Below are 21,031 nucleotides of genomic sequence, written 5' to 3'. Positions count from 1 at the left end.
ATATATATATATATATATATATATATATATATATATATATATATATATATATATATATATATATATATATATATATATATATATATATATATATATATATATATATATATATATATATATATATATATATATATATATATATATATATATATATATATATATATATATATATATATATATATATATATATATATATATATATATATATATATATATATATATATATATATATATATATATATATGTGAAATTGCCCATTTCATGAAATGGGCAAACCCAATTCATGAAATGAACCTAACCTAACCTAACCTAACCTAACCCAATTCATGAAATGTGCAATGGAGTGGCCATTTCATGAAATGGTTAGGTTAGGTTAGGTTCATTCATAATTGGGTTTGCCCATTTCATGAAATGGACAATTCACAAACGGTGTAACATATATATATATATATATATATATATATATATATATATATATATATATATATATATATATATATATATATATATATATATATATATATATATATATATATATATATATATATATATATATATATATATATATATATATATATATATATATATATATATATATATATATATATATATATATATATATATATATATATATATATGCATGGACATTATTATATCTGCCTCGTTAGACCACGTACAAGCCCCGGATGAGCTTATGTCATACATACACGTAGCGAATATCCGGAAAGCGAGAGGCATTGGATGTAATATTGTACTAACTGCATTCGAAGGTGCACTCAGTTTTGTTGCAACATGACTGTCGAACTTAAAATAATCCCATTCCAACAAATGTTAAAACAGCACTAGACGTTATTGGTGTAGAGACCGCGACAATGCTGCTGCTGCTGCTGCTGCTGCTGCTGCTGCTGCGCGAGTGCAGTGCCGTGATCATTACAACACCAACACTGGCTCTTCTTATTATTAGTAGTACTATTATTATTATTATTATTATTATTATTATTATTATTATTATTATTATAATTATTATTATTATTATCATCATTATTATTCACGAAGACTCAAGCGAAATGAACCACTGGAATGGCGCAACTTGCGTGCACCTTTGAAAAATCACAGATTTCCATTAGACGAAAACCTATTGAAATTATTGGAGAAAAGACTCCGAAACGTCATGATAACACTATCTTACTCTCATATATAACCATCTTACTTTTTATTTCTTCGTCACATATAAAATGGTTACGTCATAATGATATGTTACTTCACCAAAATATACAACACAAAATGTAATTCACATAATACCTGCAGCCCTGTGAGCCACAATGAGATTGCCTTACAATATGTTAGCTTGATATTACGCAAGAACTCTTCCTTTCACTCTCTCTCTCTCTCTCTCTCTCTCTCTCTCTCTCTCTCTCTCTCTCTCTGCGTCCCCTAGCTGTTATATACATACAGTTTAGTACTCGGATGTTGTTGCAGTAACTATCTTGCGTCATAAGATCGTTTTCAGCACAAGCGCAATGTTCCGTGTCCTTACCAACATTTAATAGGACCTCAGCCTTAGACATTTATTTAGTATCTTTGTAGTGTCATTTGTTTCTATCCTAAGGGAGTCTGGTACTTACTACAAGACTTTTCTTGCGTTTAAAGTCCATGTTATCGTTTAAAAACACACTAGTTGACTGTAAGAGGGTTTCTGCAGATTTTGTAAACAATTGAACACAGTCTGGCAGTGCCAGAGTTGAAGAAAATGGCGTGAAATGTTGTACGATATAAAAATGAAATGTGATTGTTTTATTTTTTCCTTCTGTAAGTGCTTGTCAAGTGAACATTTTAAGAAGAGTACTCGTCGTATATGAAGGAAAGTTTATTGGAATTGTTCATGATGTGAGCGAGGTAATAGCTACATAAGAATACTTATGTAGCTATGCGGTAAGATTCCAAAACAAGCGGTATTTTATCTTTTCAGCTAATCTTATCTCCTGTCGACTTTCCTCCATGATCATTTCCACATAAACTGACCGAAGCTGACAATATTTATCCCTTATTTTTTTTTTCTGATTTGTCCTCACATATTTGTTCCTTATTTTCCTCTCTTACTAACGACTAATCAATTTCTCCTTTCTCCTTTCTGGTTTTCATCTTCGGTATTTATTCCTGCCGGAGGTGGTACGAATGGTGAACAAATGCTCAATGGCTGGGTGTTCTACTATACGTATATATCCTACTGCCTTTGTACTAGGCTGTATCCCATGGATGCAGTTGGTGCCGCAGTGAAATAGATTAATAATCGCAACAGCCATTAAAGGTAAACCTGCTTTCGTGCTTTTCTTTACTTGTATTGTAGCTGTACTTGTTACATTGTAGCATCTAGAGTATATATCACAGCACAATCAAGGAAAGACGATGAAAAAAAACTGCCATCCATGAAATTATTATTGTTCTGCCGTGTATTCTTAGGAGGTCATTCTTGCTGCTAACGAGAAGACATCAGTGAAATGACTATATAATTCAGGCGTGTATTTTTAAGTTCATTTCCTTTATACCTGCACATGACTTCCTCAAGCAAAGCACAATGCAGCACCTGGCCGGGTCGTCTTTGAAGTGTTCCCTGCGCCGCCTAACAGCCTCCTTTGGGATGCACCGGCTGTTGATTAAGGAAGCCCACAGATGGTTGGTCGGATGTATAATCAGCATGTAAAACGAGGCTCAGCTTGCTTGCCCTGCCACGCTGCTGTTGAGGAACTGCATCTCGCTCACACCTGTCTAGTTAATTGACTGTCTAATGGGGCTATACTTCTTCCCTTTGTCTATGTTGTTATCTCAGAAGGTTCAGCACAGATAAATTGCAAGCTTGGGTGAGATTTGCTGGGACGTGTGGGTTCGAAATTTAAAGCTTTACTGCCTGTGTTGTGCTGGAGAGACCCGTAAAGAATGTGCAAGTGCCTAAGTTAAACTGTACTTCATTAGTTGGCCAGTACACACACACACACACACACACACACACACACGTAGTGTAGTGGTTAGCACGCTCGACTCACACTCGAGAGGGTCCGGGTTCGAGTCCCGGAGGCGGCGAGGCAAATGGGCAAGCCTCTTAATGTGTAGCCCCTGTTCACCTAGCAGTAAATAGGTACGGGATGTAACTTGAGGGGTTGTGTGGAGTGTGTTGTGGTCTCAGTCCTACCCGAAGATCGCTCTATGAGCTCTGAGCTCGCTCCGTAATGGGGAAAACTGGCTGGGTGACCAGCAGGCGACCAAGGTGAATTACACACTCTCTCTCTCTCTCTCTCTCTCTCTCTCTCTCTCTCTCTCTCTCTCTCTCTCTCATGTTGATAGGAAAGCTGCGCGATTCAAAGAAATAAAACCAAAAAAGACAAAATAGAGAGATAAATCAGGTTGTAGTTGCAGGCATGTATGTGATTTTTGTTCAACACAGTAGTGACAATATCAGGTCGTAAAAACATAAAATCGTACCAACTTGTCCTTAGGGATAGCGAGTATCTAAAATTCGTCTTATTCTGAAAAAATAAGGTTATTCGCTTCCATGCCAGCGTTTGTGTCCTACTTTAACGCATTCAGGTTCGTCGCAAATCATGAAGGTACTAGTTTACACACTATCATATTAAAAAGGAGGTGATGTTTCTTTAACATTAAGACTGCAGCCTGACCATGCAGAACTTATCTCTAAAGAAATGTCAGGATAAAGAAAATGTTAGTAGGGGCTGAAAATAATGATGAACGATTTTCAGCCACAAACACGGGTTTGATGTGTCTGGATGAACAGGTCGCGGAAATCCCTGAAAATGTAAACCATGTGAAATGTATTTCTCTTACATTAAAAAAAAACTGGTTCTTCAAAATTCAAAATTATCCTCCCGTCAGTTTTCGAACATGATTTTTCCCCTCTTAGTGAACACAGTCACTCAATCCTTAATTCAGCGGAGACGCGAAGACTCTCTTGGGAGGACAGCACCTGAAAGCGTCTAAAAGTCAGGCTGTAGCCGAAATGACTCTGATCTTTATCGTAAAAAGGATACGTGCTTATGCGAGCTGGAGCAGATTTGGCAAGCCAGCTGCTGACAGGTTAGTAATTCACATCAAGATGGGATCAGCGCCGCCTGGCTACATCATTTATCTCAAGTCTTTTCTTCCCTTGAAATGACTTGAAAAGACTAAATATAGAAAAATCGTCATTACTGGCATGCTCTTGGAAAATTAAACATTCCGACATGAAAAAAATAATGTAACATGCATCCGGTTAGATTAAAGTAAAAGATTAATACCATTTGTAATTAAAAAGAGAAAAGAATCTCGATACTGTCTAATTTTCATGCCACCGCTGTGATATATTTTTTCCAGTATTATAACATTCTCGGCGCGGGGAGGTAAATGGATTCACATTTTTCTTTTTTTTCTGAAAATATATTATAATTACAGCGAAATAAGTTATTAGAAGTAATTAAATAATAATTTATGAATTACATGCATTTGCAGATGATAATTATGGTAATTAAACATGTGCAAGACAAACTGTCCATGGACTAAAAGCTCCACGGTATTAGTCTATGCCAACTTAAATCGATACTTTTATATACTTCTATTCAGCTACCATTTCTGTTTCACGTCAGGTTTGTCTTGTTTATTCTACCGAGAGAGAGAGAGAGAGAGAGAGAGAGAGAGAGAGAGAGAGAGAGAGAGAGAGAGGCATGATTTTCCTCTTTATTCCCTGCATGTCTCGGAAGGCTTCTTTCACATGGAAGCGATGCAAAGTTTAAGCCGGAGTCTCAACTCTCAACGCTAGAGAGAGAGAGAGAGAGAGAGAGAGTGTGTGTGTGTGTGTGTGTGTGTGTGTGTGTGTGTGTGTGTGTGTGTGTGTGTGTGTGTGTGTATTCACCTAGTTGTATTCACCTAGTTGTAATTTTACAGGGCCTGGGTATCATACTCGTGTGGCCCCGTCTCCATATCTACACACATCCAATTTCCTTTAAAACTATGCACACTCCTCGCTGACACCACCTCCTCACTCAAACCATTCCACATCTCCACACATCTTTGTGGGAAACTATATTTCTTCACATCCTTCAAGCATATTCCCTTGGCTATCTTTTTACTATGCGATCTCGTAGTTCTATTTAAGTTTTCCTCTCTCAACATCATTTGCTCATTATCCACTTCATCCAGTCCGTTCAACAGTTTATAAACCTGTATTAAATCTCCTCTTTCTCTTCTTTGTTCCAAGGTAAGCAAATTCATTTCTTTTAATCTCTCCTCATAGGTCATTTCTGCCAATTCCGGAACCATTTTTGTTGCCATTCTCTGCAATCTCTCCAACTTCCTTATATGCTTCTTTTTATAAGGGGACCAAACCACTCCAGCATATTCCAATCTTGGTCTAATTACCGTACTAATTAATTTCTTCATCATATCTTTATCCATATAATGGAAGGCTAATCCAATATTTTTATCAAATTATACGTTTCTCCAAACATCTTATCAATATGAGCCTCAAACTGCCCATGGTCTTGTATTATCACTCCCAAATCCTTTTCCTTTTCCACCTTTTTCAACACTACTTCTTCACCCATCTTATATGACCCTCTTGGCCGTCTTCCACTCTTCCCCATCTCCATCACATGACTTTTGCTCAGATTAAATTCCATTTGCCACCTCTTGCTCCACTCCCAAATCTTATCCAGATCTGCCTGTAAAATTTCACAATCTTCTTCACTCTTCACACACCTACACAACTTCGCATCATCCGCAAACAAATTAATATAACTGTTTACTCCCTCTGGCATGTCATTAATATATACAAGGAAAAGTATTGGTGCCAGCACTGAGCCTTGTGGGACTCCACTCTCCACCACCAACCAGTCCGACTTTGCATCCCTTATTACCGTTCTCATCTCCCTCCATCTCAAGTAGTTTTCCATCCACTTTAACACTTTTCCTTTCAGTCCTCCATAAATCTCTAATTTCCATAGCAGTCTCATGTGAGGTACCTTGTCAAAAGCTTTCTTTAAATCCAAATATACACAGTCCATCCATCCTCTCTCTCTTGTATTTTGTCAACCACTCTTGAATAAAAGCTCAGTAGATTTGTTACACATGACCTCCCTTTCCTAAAGCCAAATTGATGATCCGATAATAACTTATGATCCTCCAGGAACCGTATCCAATATTTCTTTATCACCCTCTCACAAATCTTACCGACCACACTTGTTAGAGACACAGGTCTATAGTTAAGAGGCTCTTCCTTACTGCCTCCCTTATAAATGGGCACCACTTCAGCTCTTTTCCACTCTACTGGTACTTCCCTGTTTCTAATGAACACCTTATAATATCATATAATGGATCAATCAATTCTTCTCTACATTCCTTCAATAATTTTCCTGAAACTTCATCTGGTCCCATCGCTTTATCATCTTTAAGTTCCTCCAACATTTTATATAACTCCTTTTTAGGTATCTTAATGTCATCCATGTGCACATTTCCTTGTACATTCTGAGGCTTTACAAACATTGTTTCTTTAGTAAATACTTGCTGAAACCTATTATTTAGTAATTCCGCTATATTCTTAGGGTCATCTACTATCCCTTGCTCTCCTTTTAACCTTTCAATGGACTCTCTCTTTTTAAGTTTACCATTTATGAACCTGTAAAACAATTTTGGATGTTCCTTACTCTTGTCTACAATATCTTTTTCAAATTTTCTGTGTGTGTGTGTGTGTGTGTGTGTGTGTGTGTGTGTGTGTGTGTGTGTGTGTGTGTGTGTGTGTGTTTCATCTTATTTATGAATTATCTGTCTTCCCCATCCTGATTTTGGGATTTTTTTAATGGTGCAGTATATGACGATCAATGACAACAGTGTCATGAAAACTAGATCATGATTCAGTAGCGGTGTGACGTACTTATTTTTTTTTTTATTATTATTTATTCTTTATACTTTTCCTAGTGTTCCATTAAAAATAATCTTAAGAACCAAACTTCCTCGTTCCGTCAAGTTCAAGGAAGCTGCGGTGGATCAAGGTTCATCGGTCCCAAGGTAGAAAGAAATAGTGTCAACCGTTTTGTTATTCCTACGTGTTTTTTTTTTTATTATTATTTATATTTACTTTTGCTCTTTATAAGAAAATAGACAATATAGAGCCATTATTACCAGGTTCCACTGTTCCTTCCTCGTGCTGGTGGATTCGGGGGCCCGGGGCTGAGGTGCCAGCTGAACCCCGAGACCTAAGAGACCCGAGATGGCGAGCGCCGAACTGAAGGTAAACATAACTTTTCTTTGTAAGGATTTTCTATCTTATGACGTAACATATTAGTGCTCATAGGTCCTATATGTATCATGTACATGTACCTAAGTAATGTTACGATTATGTAGCATGTGTTTCCATGTTAAACTAAATAGGCAGTGATAGTGTTATCTTAATTATAGCGAACAGTATTCTCTAGTTTAGTGTTCAGTTGTTGTGATGAGTTTTTATACCTACTTCCTGGTGTCATGAACTGTAATGAAGGTTTCTGGGGTGTGAAGACAAGTAAGTCTTAGAGAAAGTGGGAAGCAGTGGAATGCAGAGAGACTTAGTTAACAAAGGATGTATAAAACCTTGACCCACTAATAGCTAGTCTGAGAGAGTCCCATCAGGGAAGACCAGTCAGGAGCGCAAGGCTACATTTGCTGTTGCAGTCAGGTGAGCAACTCATGAATATAATAGACTTGTTCTCTTAGCTTTCATGCAAAGCAGTAGGTAAAATTTCACTTCCCTCTGTACTTACCAAGATTTCTTAATGAGATGAGGGTCTTGATCCCTCATCAGTCACTTCTGCACCTTTCAACCAAAACTACAAGTATACTGCTGGAGGACTGCAGGATGGCTGGTTAGTTTTAGATGCAGAACATAACTCCATAAAGACCTAGCTAACAATACTCATAAAGACGATGACCCAGAAATTGTTCAAGCAAATGTTTGAAGGACTGGAGAGATTGAGCTGACACATCTATTTCAGGTAGAGAATTCCAGGTTCTGATGACACATAATGAGAAGAAATGATCTCTCTCTCTCTCTCTCTCTCTCTCTCTCTCTCTCTCTCTCTCTCTCTGCTGTGTCCAATAGACTTGGAAATTTTATGTGAAATTAAATTTGGTAAAGTTAAAGAACAAGGCCTTCCTCCATTTTGCCGCCTGTCCTCTCCCCAACACTAACCAACAAGCTTGGGGATGTGTTGGGAAAGTGGGATTTTTGAGTGGGGAAAGCCAAAATAGATCAAATTTCGTTATTCCAAAAAAGTCTAACAGGCCATACTGGATAAAAAATAATTAAGTAAATTATATGTATATATATATATATATATATATATATATATATATATATATATATATATATATATATATATATATATATATACAGTAAGGTCTCGGTTTACGTCAGAGTTACGTTCCTGAAACATGACGTAAGTCGATTTTGTACGTAACTCGAGTTTCCGTACATTTCAAAGCATATTATCGAGTTTTCAACCAATCATTGTTTATGGTTATTCAGGTAAGTTAAAGGTTATATTGTTATATTATTTACAACTATGTAGGAATATGAAACACAAGCTTGTTTTTGTTGTTGATTAGGGCCCTGACGAAGGACTGCAGGTTGCCAAGAGGGGTGGACGCCTGAGGCCGCCAGAAGGGTGGGCAGGTCGAATGTTGTGACACCCACAGGGCAGACAGCTGGGAGCGTAGTGCAGTGCGGTGGGAGTAGAAGCGTGGGCAGCGGGGCAGGAAATGCAATAGGGATCAGCAGACAGGCGCAGACGGTGCAAGTCAGCTGCGAGTGTTCTGTGGCCCAGGCGAAGGCTCCGGAGTTGTTATTGTTGTGATGGGTGTGCGAGCACTCAAGGTCGTCAACCTCCCCATTGTCATGGTAACGGGCTTCCCATTTTCTTCTTCCCTCCCTCACACACAGCTGCTGCCTCCCTTCTCATGTCTTTTAATTATGTCCTCTTTTTCTTGTAGCATAATGGTTTTCCTTTTCTTAGCATCACTGCTGTCACTAAGAAGTTTTCTCTTTGGTGCCATTGAGCAAGATACTAAGAACTTGAGTCAGTAAACGCAGAAGTAGGATAACACTCTTGCCAGGGGCGATGGTGTGGTGGAACTGAGGCAGGTGTTATTGTATTCAAGCGTGAGGCGGGCAGTGTGGCGGGCAACCACCAACAATAACAATAAATCTCGCACTTTACGATTTATAAATTTTCAATTTTTTTAATCTTAAATTGCCTTATAGTGGACTGATGTAACTACGAGTTTGACGTAACTCGAGACCAATGTAACCCGGGACTTTACTGTATATATATATATATATATATATATATATATATATATATATATATATATATATATATATATATATATATATATATATATATATATATATATATATATATATATATATATATATATATATATATATATATATATAGAATATAGAATAAACCAAACCTAACTTAGGTTAACCCAATCTATCTTAGCAGGTGGTTTCTGCTCCCCTTTAACACCCCTCAATCAGTTAATAATAGAATGATAAAAGGTACTGGAATAGTACTTATACCTATTGACACTTACCAGAGGGGTAAGATGTGGAGGAGTGCAGTGTCTTAGGTTGGGTAATGTAACTGCATGGGTGTAAAACTCTAGCAAGCTGAGGTTTCAATTGGAACAGTGACCTTCCATTATTGGTGCAAGGTTGGAATTGGGGCACAGACTTGTGGATGCAGATAAATGGGCAAACAAAGTACATTTTACTATACTTATAAAAAAAACATAACTCCTTGTCCAAGCAAGATGTACTTTAAACAATGTCATTTAGATAGGGTGGAATCAAAAGCTTTTTGTCACATCAACTCTCCTCCTGTGACTGACTGTCTTCAGGTTCTTTCTCACGCCAAAATGTGGCATCTCTTTCTATCTTTTATTGCTATTTTCATGCTAACTGTTCTACTGATCTTGCTAACTGCATGCCTCCCCTTCCCCTGCAGCCTCACTGCACAAGGCTTTCTTCTTCCTCTCATCTCTATTCTGTCCATTGCTCTAATGCAAAAGTTAACCAGTACTGTCAATCATTCATACCTTTCTCTGGTAAACTCTGGAACGCCCTACCTGCTTCTGTATTTTTGCCTTCCTATAACTTGTCTTCTTTTAAGATGGAGATATCAAGACATGTGCTCCCTGATTTTGGCTAACCCTTTTATTTCCTCTAGAGAACCAGCACCCAAGTTGACCCTTGATTTTCTTTTTTCTTGATTTTTGTTGCCCATGGCCAGCCCTCAGTCCTACATAATAAAAAAAAAAAAGCATCCATACAAACAATGTAAGTAACATATAGAAATTTTTAAAACACAGAAAATGACTTAGTAGTGCTTGTTCTATTAATTTAGGTGCATACTTATATCATGCAAGGTTGTTCAAAGGCTCAGTCCAAAAAAATAGCTAGACTCTATGGGGAAAGTGAGGAAGGGATACACAGGCTGTAGATGAGTATTCTACTCCTTGACTAGTTTTGCTAAACTAACTAGCTCACTAGCTAACTAGAACTAGTCAGAAAATAAAATGCTTATCCACAGCCTGTGTATCCCTTCGTCACTTTCCCACAAGTTGTCACAATGTTTTTATATTAGCCAGACTTTTTGAGTCTGTTCAAATTTCAAAGGGCCATCCTGGGTGAACATTAAACTTCTGCAGATTAAAACCTACACAGACATATAGTACAGTAAGAATGCTATCTAAGCATACAAGTGTGGTGTGCATAGGGTAGCTACAAAGCCTAATTCTGCAGTGTAACCTCAGATTTTTCTGGAACAGGCACAAGAAGAGCAGAAACATCATAAATGCCTTGTTTCAGGAAATAAAATTATTTCCTTATGATGATTTTGTGAAAATGTCTTTAATTACCAACAGAGTGGTAATGTTTTTTCCATATTTTCAAACTTTATGCTGTGTTATTGTGGAGACTTTAACAAGTTGTAGTGAAAATTTTAGAACTTTAAATAATGTTTTCATAATTCTAATCTAATGATGTTTTAATGGTACTCTGACAAGGATTTTGAACAATCCTTGAAGAAAACTCATAAGATGACTTATCATTTCATTGGTCGTAGAAAATAACCCTGATGAGAAAACAAAATGTGTAAAAATAGGAATGCTGTCTCTAAACACTATATCCAAGAACAATTAATATTCTTTAGTAAATCTACACATTGCATCAATAGTCATAAAAGGTTCAGCCTGAAAAGCTTCAAAAGAAAATCTTCAATTTTTGTAATTTTTTTTTTTTTTTTTTATGACTGATAAAGTAGACAATGTAATCATACTGAGCTGTGAGATCTAAAACCTCAGAAAGCTTATGAAATTTATGACCACATTGGCACATACTTGTACCACATAGTTTCCAAACTTATGATAGCATCAAACTCTTGAATTTGACTGAGAAAAGTCATAATATTGAGAGGTTGTTTTTCTTTCTATTGAGGGGAAAGTTTTCTGTTTGAAAGGCAACATCCTGCTCAAATAGGTCTCCTTTCAGGATTTTTTTTTTTTTTTTTTTTTTTTCTTTCCTATTTCTTGTACATTATTTTAAGACTTTTCAGGTAGATGATGATTTAGAATTGCCTCCTTTTGAGAATATAATAATTATTCATAAAAATATATATATATATATATATATATATATATATATATATATATATATATATATATATATATATATATGGTAGGGAGGTAGTGGCTTAGTGAATAAAGTGGTGAGCGTGGGATCGGGCAGATGTCCACGCATAGGTTCGAATCCCACCACATACCTCTCTGAAGCTATAGCATTTGTCGAGTGGTTTAAAGTTACCTACATGTCACCATGATACCCAGGTTCTAGGTGGTTACACCAAAGATGCCCTTGGGTGGTGATATGGGCCCTAGTATGGGTACCACTATAAATAAAATTGTCTGTGCCACTAAAGGGCGGAAGCTGAATAGCGCTTCTTACATATACTCTTCTAGTATGCCTACAGGTGCTATAGGCCATAACATTATTTATATATATATATATATATATATATATATATATATATATATATATATATATATATATATATATATATATGTATATCATTTGACTTCATTTAAGAAGGAGGTTTCAAGACATTTATCCACTTTATTTCAGTTAACTCTTTCAAACCTGCAAAGAGACTGGCAACTAAGTGGGCCTTTTTTTTTTTTTTATATTGGAAAAGGGAGTCCATATCTTTTGTTGTGGAAAGCAATCTCTTTAATGAAATTAAGAAAAAAAACATTACCTATTTCCATTTACTAACTCTAGCCAACAGAAGTGGAGAAAATAGGGAAGAGTTGCAGTATTGCTATAGATAGTGATGGATCAAAGATAATCAGTTACAAAAAGGCAGTCAATCAGATGTAAAGCTGTTTTTGACTTGCCTGTCTGATATGTCTATCTTCTCTGTTGTGGGCCTCCGATCACAATCTCATTTCTGTATCTTATCCTATTTCTCCAATCCCTCCTCAGGGTCTCCCAAAGCAGAGGTGCCTCTGGCATTTTACCTCTGCCAGATGGGGGGACCTAAGGAGGTACTATGCTGATTTTCCCTGGAATGATTACTGCTTCCGTGTCAGAGACCCATCTCTTTGTGCTGAACACATAGCAGAGGTGATATTGTCTGGCATGGAGGCATACATTCCTCATTCTTTTTCTCAACCTAAACCTTCTAAACCTTAGTTTAACACAGCCTGTTCTCATGCTATACGTGATAGAGAGGTTGCCCACAAAAGGTACTTGAGCCTTCCATATCCTGAATTTCATGCTCTTTATATTTCTGCCTGGAATCATGCCAGGTCTGTCCTTCAACTTGCTAAACACTCCTTCATAAATAGAAAATGTCAAAATCTTTCAAACTTTAACTCCCCTCATGACTTCTGGCATCTGGTCAAAAACATCTCCAATAACTTTACTTCTTCATCTTTCTCTCCTTTATTTCGCTGATGGCACCACTGTGATCTCTTCTGTCTCTAAAGCTGAACTCTTCTTTCAAACCTTTGCTAAAAACTCCACCTTGGATGATTCTGGGCTTGCCCCTCCCTCTCCTCCTCCCTCTGACTATTTCATGTCTTCAGTTAAAATTCTTCATAATTATGTTTTCCACGCCCTCACTGGCCTAAACCCTAAGAAGACTTATGGACCTGATGGGGTCCCTCCTATTGTTTTTAAAAACTTTTCTGGAAGTTTGCCTACATTCAGCCTGTTCCTAAAAAGGGTGACTGTTCTGATCCCTCAAACTACCACTCTATAGCTTTAATCTCTTGGTTGTCTTACCACCCTATAGCTTTAATCTCTTGCTTGTCTAATGTTTATAAATCTATCCTCAATAGGAAGATTCTTAAACATATGTCACTTCACAATCTTCTATCTGATCGCCAGCCATTATGGCTTCCGTCAAGGTCGCTCTACTGGTGATCTTCTAGCATTCCTTACTGAGTCTTGGTCATCCTCTTTTACAGATATCGGTGAAACTTTTGCTTTTGTGGTAGACATATCAAAAGTTTTTGATAGAGTCTGACACAAAGCTTTGATATCAAAACTCCTCTCCTACGGTTTCTATCTTCTCTACAACTTTATCTCAAGTTTCCTTTGTGACCGTTCTATTGCAGCTGTGGTAGACGACCACTGTTTTTCTCCTAAATCTTTTAACAGTGGTGTTCCTCAGGGTTCTGTCCTATCACCCAATCTCTTTCTATTATTCATAAATGACCTTCTTAACCAAACTTCTTGCCCTGTCCACTCCTACGCTGATGATACCACCTACATCTTTCCATGTCCTTTTAGAGATGACCAACCCTTCAGAAAGTCAACAGATCACGCAGGGATGCCACAGAACACCTGGCTTCTAATCTCTTTAAGATTTCTGATTGGGACAGAAAACTTAGTAGTTTTCATTGCCTCAAAAACTCAATTCCTCCATCTATCAGCTCAACACAACTTTCCAGACAACTATCCCCTCTTCTTCAATGACACTGAATTGTCTCCCTCTTCCACACTGAATATCCTCAGTCTGTCCTTTACTCATAATGTTAACTGGAAACTTCACATATCATCTTTTGCTAAAACAATTTCTATGAAGTTAGGCACTCTGCGACGCCTTCATCAAATTTTTTTCGCCCCTCCAACTGCTAACTCTGTACAAGGACCTTATCCATCCTTGTATGGAGTATTCTTTGCATGTCTAGAGGGGTTCCACTCATACAGCTTTCTTAGATATGGTAGAATCAAAAGCTGTTCGTCTCATCAACTCTCTTCCTCTGACTGACTGTCTTCAACCTCTTTCTCACTGTCGAAAGGCTGCATCTCTTTCTGTCTTTTATTGCTATTTTCATGCTAACTGTTATACTGATTTTGATAACTGCATGCCTCCCCTCTTCCTGCGGCCTCACTACACAAGACTTTCTTCTTCCTCTCATCCCTATTCTGTCCAACCCTCTAATACAAGAGTTAACCAGTTTTCTCAATCATTCATACCTTTCACTGGCAAACTCTGGAACTCCTTACCTGCTTCTGTATTTCCATCTTCCTGTGACTTAACTTCTTTTAAGAGAGAGGTGTCAAGACATTTGTCCCACTCTTTTGACTAACTCTTTCTTATCTTTTATGGAGACTGCAATTCTAGTGTTTTTTTTTTTTTTTTTTTTTTTTTTTTTTCTAATATAGTTTCTTTGAAACAGACTCCCCTCTATAGCATATGGAACCTTTAATCCATACAAATACTACAAATAAGGTGCCTCTGTAACACTAACATTGAGATGAAGAAAGACATTGGTGTCAATGACACGAACACTAAACAGAAGGTATTGTAGCATGAGATAAGGTGTGGATTGAGCATTATCTTGTAGCCATTTAGGCAGTCAAGTCAAAGGAGACCTTAAGCATTTCTGTATTTATCACCAGAGTTTCTACTAAAGTACTGCATGATTTTTAATGGAAGAAAAAATACAGCATATTGTTGAAGAGGTAATATAAGTGAAAAGTGTGGATCAAGGTTAGAACACTGATAAAGGTGTTATGAGCAGTTACAAGTTGATAAGGAAGATGATAAGACACACATCTTTCATAGTTGAGCAACAGTCTCAGCCTTCAAGATTACTGCCAGTGTCCTGCTGGAGATAGGTGGTGTTTGATGCTCCCTTGATACTGAAATATGAGGAACTGCTAGAAGGACAAATGTTTCTGTGAAAGTGAGCATATACTTGTTTACTGTGTGTTAGCAGCACAGCACGCATCAATTAGGTTCCTTTTTCAGACTCTGTGAACTTTTATCTATGATCATAGAATTTGAGATGATGATTTTTACTTTCATTCATATAGTTTTCCAGTAGTTAATGGCAAATAGCAAGAAGAATAGTAAAATTTATTGAATTGTAACCTTGCTTTCTCCTGAATATTATTTATGTGATGCTGACACTATTATTTTACTGAATTTCATATAAGATAGGAAGCAGTAGTTTATTGTATAATCAAAACAAAGTTCTTAATTTCTTTATTTTTACTAAAGCCATTCAAAGGCAGATAGAAAGAAAATGTATTTTCATCTTTCTCAAATAGAAAATTCTTTTGCAGAATCTATAGTGTTAATAATGCAAGAAATGATGGAAAGATGATGAACTTCACTCAGAGGAAACCAATATTTCACCACTTCCTACCAAAACAGATCATCCTTACAGCTTTATTATGACGCCTCATACTAGAATTGGAGGTAGGTAAATCTTGGACTCTTTTTTTTTCATACTGTTTTTTTTACTTATATTTCATTACCTACATCTACCACTTGCCATCACATTAAATTATTGCCTTGTATGTGAGATGAATTGCATAATACCAACTTGTAAATGTTTTGTGGGTGTGTTGGGACAAGGGTTTGAGAGAAAAAAGTGCAACACTTCTTCCACTAACTGCCACCCTGTCTGCCTTGCACTTGTCTCTTTTTCCTTCCAGTCAGATGGTTGTCTTCCCATCATGCTTTCATCTAGTGTCATCATCATATGTCTCACTTTTTTATGTATTTTTTGTAGACTAACTATTCTAGAATGTTTTCAAATTCCATAAGATATTTGCAGACAGCATAGATATATGAATTACAGGATGTTCATAGATATCTAAACAACATGAATATATAATATATAGAACTTTTATTTAGTTGCAGAAGCAGGGTTAAGAATTAATACTTTTTCACATGTTCTAGGCAAGGTGTAACTTCTATGAAACAAAAGTAAAATGGGACAGTGTACCAGTGGGGAGCTTCCTCCTCACACCAGTGATGGAACTGACTTAAATGCAACTCTGCAAGGTATCATTGTAAAAGTTCACTCCATTTTGCTACATTTCTTGAAATGTTTTCCAATTACATATCTACTAACTGTAGAGAGAATCTATGTTTGATATATATATATATATATATATATATATATATATATATATATATATATATATATATATATATATATATATATATATATATATATATATATATATATATATATATATATATATATATATATATATATATATATATATATATATATATATATATGTGTGTGTGTGTGTGTGTGTGTGTGTGTGTGTGTGTGTGTGTGTGTGTGTGTGTGTGTTTATCTAGTTGTATTAACCTGGTTGTATATTACAGGGTTCAAGCTGGGCTCCATATCTACATATCTCAATACCTACATTTATCCAACTTTTCCTTAAATTTTTGCACACTTTATGCTGTTACATTCTCTTTACTCAATCCATTCCAGAGTGTGTGTGTGTGTGTGTGTGTGTGTGTGTGTGTGTGTGTGTGTGTGTGTGTGTGTGTGCGTAGTCAGTGTAATTCAAAATGAAAAAGAAGAAAACTATAGATAAATAAAAAGAAATATAAAAGAATTTAAACAGCTTGATAATTATGCCATCTTTATTAGTTGTTGAGTGAGAAGCTCCATCAAGCATCAGTCACTTCCTGTAGATGTTGGAGGATGGATCAGCTTTGTGCTCATATTGGGAGTGGGCGCCAAAATGTGCAAGTAGTTTTCACTAGCTGTGATATGATAGGTGTGTCTCTCAACAAAGTCATGTCCTCATAAGTCCCCAGAGATCTTCAATGGGAGATATATCGGGAATCTTCCCTCTCCAGTCCTCTATGAAGTCTATCTGATTGTCAGAGGTGACTTAAGGAGCACTGTCCTGCCAAAAAATACTTGACTCTGGTTTAAGCAAACCACTTTGCTGAATTATTCTCCTCTAGGAGCTCAATATTTACATCATTTTGAATTGCACTGACTGTATGCATATGTGTATACTACATATCAAATGTATTAATATTATTGTTTTGCTTTTCTTGTAAGTGCCAGAGAATGGCACAGATGTCTCACCTCAAGAGTCTCCAATCAAGAGAGCAACAGGCCATAAATTTTCACGGCGAAGCTCTTGGTCCAATAAATTTAAGAAAAATAAATCCAAAGATTTATCAGCGACATTCAATTTGTATGATTATGACTACAAGGTACGTTAGAGTTTTGTATTAGTTATCTTGCTTTTTATGAGTCAACTTGGTGTATTAATCTCCTTATATGTAAAGAAGGCTGGCCATTTCAGGACAAAATGTACAAAACTGGGTTTCATAGAGGTCAGCTAATTCAGTTTAAAGTCAGCTAATCCAAGTCAGATATCATGAAACTCTATGTCATTATGTTAACCATCATATAGCCTTCTTCTTCAACCACTTTCTTGTCTTCTCGCATCATTTCTAGAAAAATTTGTTGAATATTAACACTGCTGCTGAAGAAGAATTAATGATCCTGCCTGGAGTGACTCGTTCTGTAGCAAGAAACATTGTAGAATACCGAACAGCCATTGGAGGGTTTCGTCGTGTGGAAGACCTGGCATTGGTGTCTGGTGTGGGTGCAACTCGCCTCCAATCATTTAAGAGTGACATCACTGTAAAGAGGATGTCCTCAAGGTTAGTCATCCACTTTCACTTTTATAATATGCTGACTTACTCTGTCAGCTGATATTATATGTATTCATGGTGAAGTACAGTGCTTGCTTGCATTTCACATGTCATTAATATCAAAAAACTTTTTTGTCAAATACAAATTTGATTATAACTTTTTAACTGAGAAGATATATAACTAAGAAGATATATTTTGTTCCAGGCTGGCAAAACATGTTCAGTATTTCATATGTATTTATACTGTTCTTTAATGATAAAATAGAAATGTGTGTGTATTTACCTATTTGTTGTTTTACAAGGCCTGGGCCCTGTAAAACTGTGTGTGTGTATTTAGCCAGTTGTATTTACCTAGTATTGTACAGGGTTCAAGCGGGCTCATAGTGTCCTGTCTCCATATCTCCATTTATTTAGTTTTTCTTTAAAGTTATGCACACTATGTGCTGCTACAGTTCCATTATCCAATGCATTCCATTTTTCCACCATTCTGTGTGGAAAACTGTACAGTGGTACCTTGACATACGATTTTAATTCGTTCTGTGACAATCGTTGTATATGAAAAAAATCGTATATCAAATAAATTTTTCCCATAGAAATTAAAGGAAATACAATTAATTCTTGTGATATGAATTTACCCCCCACCAAAAAGAAAAAAAAAATTAACATGTTTTAAATACCAACCAAATATAGATTTAATATAAGATAAATACAATGTTTATTGTATGCATGATATAAATTAACTATATTGCTCAGAATAACAACTTAACCTGCAAAACTCGGGACACATCGATAGACGTTTAGGCTTTTTACGGCTATATATATGGCTATTTTCTTCCTTTTTTTCTTTGCTTGTGAGCTGGCAACACTCATCAGGAGTAAACATATGCTCTACTTTACTGTTTCACCAACGATAAATGGTAGGAGTGATCGACAGTGATTTCATTGTGTCTGATTCCGCCACCTCTCCCACGTGCCATACTTCTATACCTTGGGTCTCTTGCCATGTTATGGGGAGACAACTTTTGAATGAGTGGTATCAGAACAGGAGAGAGAGAGGGAGAGGATACAAGGAGCCCGTTTTCTCGTGCTCTAGCCAAGGCCGCTGAACCTGATCGGACGCAAGGCCACATAAACCGATGATAATACCTCATTCAACCTGTGATATTTTGGTAACCATGACATCTAGAGACTTCTGGTTTTTTGCATTGCAAAGAGGAAGAGTTGCTTGTGGGCAGGAGTAAACATATGCTCTACGTCACTGTGTCACCAACGATGGAAGGTGGGAGCGAGTGATTTCACTGTGTCTGATTCCGTCACCTCTCCTGCAAGCCTTGCTTCCATACCTCAGGTCTCTCACCATGTTTCAGGGAGACAACTTTTGAATGAGAGTGGTATCAGAACAGGTGACAGCAGGAGAGAGAGAGAGAGAGAGAGAGAGAGAGAGAGAGAGAGAGAGAGAGAGAGAGAGAGAGAGAGAGAGAGAGAGAGAGAGGGAGGGAGGGAGGGAGGGAGGGGCCCGTTTTCTCTCGCTCTAGCCAAGGCTGCTGAACCCGATCAGACGCAAGGCCACATAAAGCAATGATACTACCTCATTCAACCTGTGATATTTTGGTAACCATGACATCTAGAGACTTCTGATTTTTTGCATTGCAAAGAGGAAGAATTGCTTGTGGGGAGAAAACCATTTGTACTCAATTGTTTATTGAATTTCTAAGTGTAATCAGTATGTGAGTACAGGCTGTTTTGTGTGTTGCTCGCCAAACTTTTACTTTTGGGATCCATGATCACGGGGTCTTGAGTTGACAAAACTTAATAAAAAATACACACTACTGAGGAGCACAGACACATACATGCACAAAGGATGAACAACGATACACAACGCGGGCTGAATGTTCGGGTGGATGCGGGTAGCTGAGCGATCGCTGCGCCACCTACCGATGGCTATTCGTATCTTAAAAATATCGTCGTATTTCAAGGTGTAAATTATTTATAAATTTTTGTCGTATATCAAAAAAATTGTATGTTAGGGCAATCGTATGTCGAAGTACCACTGTATTTTCCAATATCCTTCACACACTGCCTCATCCTAATCTTCTTTTCATGTCCTCTTGTCCTTCCATCTTCTTCCATCAACAGCACCAAGTCTTCTTTGTCTATCTTTTCAATATTATTTACCATCTTATACATTGTTATTAGGTCCCCGCATTCTCTTCTATCTTGTAAGGTTGGCAGTCCCATTTCCTTCAGTCGTTCTTCGTATGTGAGGTCCTTTAATTCTGGCACCATCTTTGTAGCAATCTTCTGTATCCTATCCAATTTTCTTATATCTTTTTCAGAGGTCGGAGACCATACCACTGCTGCATATTCCAGCCTTGGGCGTATCATGCTTGTGATGATTTTTTTCATCATATCTTTGTCAATGTAATGAAATGCCACTCTTATATTAATCAACATTTTATATGATAGTCCAAATATCTTGCTTATGTGTTTTTTGGGGCTCAGATTTTCTTGTATGATCACTCCAAGATCTTTTTCCTCTTTAGTCTTCATTATTTGTTCCTTTCCCATCAAATAGTTCCATACCAGTCTTCTCTTACTCTTTCCTAGTTCCATTATGTGGCATTTCTTGGCATTAGACTCCAATTTTCACTTCTTGCTCCATTCATAGATCTTGTTTAACCCTTTCAGTGCTCTGGACCATGATCATGGCTTTGAGGGAAATGCCTCCTGTCCACGATCGTGGTCCCATATTTGATGAGTCACAGAATTAAACCGCGCCTCCTGGCTGCTGCTAGTTGTCAGATGACATTCTCCCATCCCCCCTCGACTCATGGGACGCGCCATCACAATAGCATCCACACAGTAGAGTATCAGATGCCCCTTTTTTCACAATTATTATTATTTTACGACATCACTAGTGGCTATTTGTGCATTTATTTACAGCAATAACAAAAGTAATGATCAAATCTTGTTGTTAGAGAGCAGATATGCCAGATATTATTTGT

At 36.9% G+C, this 21,031-nt stretch overlaps 1 protein-coding gene across 3 annotated transcripts in view; it reads left to right on the top strand.

Annotated features, from left to right (window-relative positions):
* Positions 1-7,196: 7,196 nt before the first annotated feature.
* The window catches only part of LOC123520799 (endonuclease/exonuclease/phosphatase family domain-containing protein 1-like), a 30,326-nt gene continuing 16,491 nt past the window's right edge, over positions 7,197-21,031 (top strand). Inside the window, exons 1-5 of one of the 3 annotated variants that reach the window (XM_045283409.1) lie at positions 7,197-7,270; positions 15,662-15,797; positions 16,284-16,388; positions 17,422-17,579; positions 17,827-18,035. In XM_045283409.1, the coding sequence (XP_045139344.1) occupies positions 16,316-16,388; positions 17,422-17,579; positions 17,827-18,035 (440 nt within the window). In that variant the 5' untranslated portion in view covers positions 7,197-7,270; positions 15,662-15,797; positions 16,284-16,315. Of the gene's footprint in view, positions 7,271-14,837; positions 15,280-15,661; positions 15,798-16,283; positions 16,389-17,421; positions 17,580-17,826; positions 18,036-21,031 lie in introns of those variants that run through there. The other 2 variants (XM_045283408.1, XM_045283407.1) reach the window with 2 other exon arrangements.

Source organism: Portunus trituberculatus, chromosome 47 (genome assembly GCF_017591435.1).
Source record: "Portunus trituberculatus isolate SZX2019 chromosome 47, ASM1759143v1, whole genome shotgun sequence".
Taxonomy (NCBI): domain Eukaryota; kingdom Metazoa; phylum Arthropoda; class Malacostraca; order Decapoda; family Portunidae; genus Portunus; species Portunus trituberculatus.
Note: the sequence above shows the minus strand (reverse complement) of the source record. Positions and strands in the feature narration are given on the sequence as shown.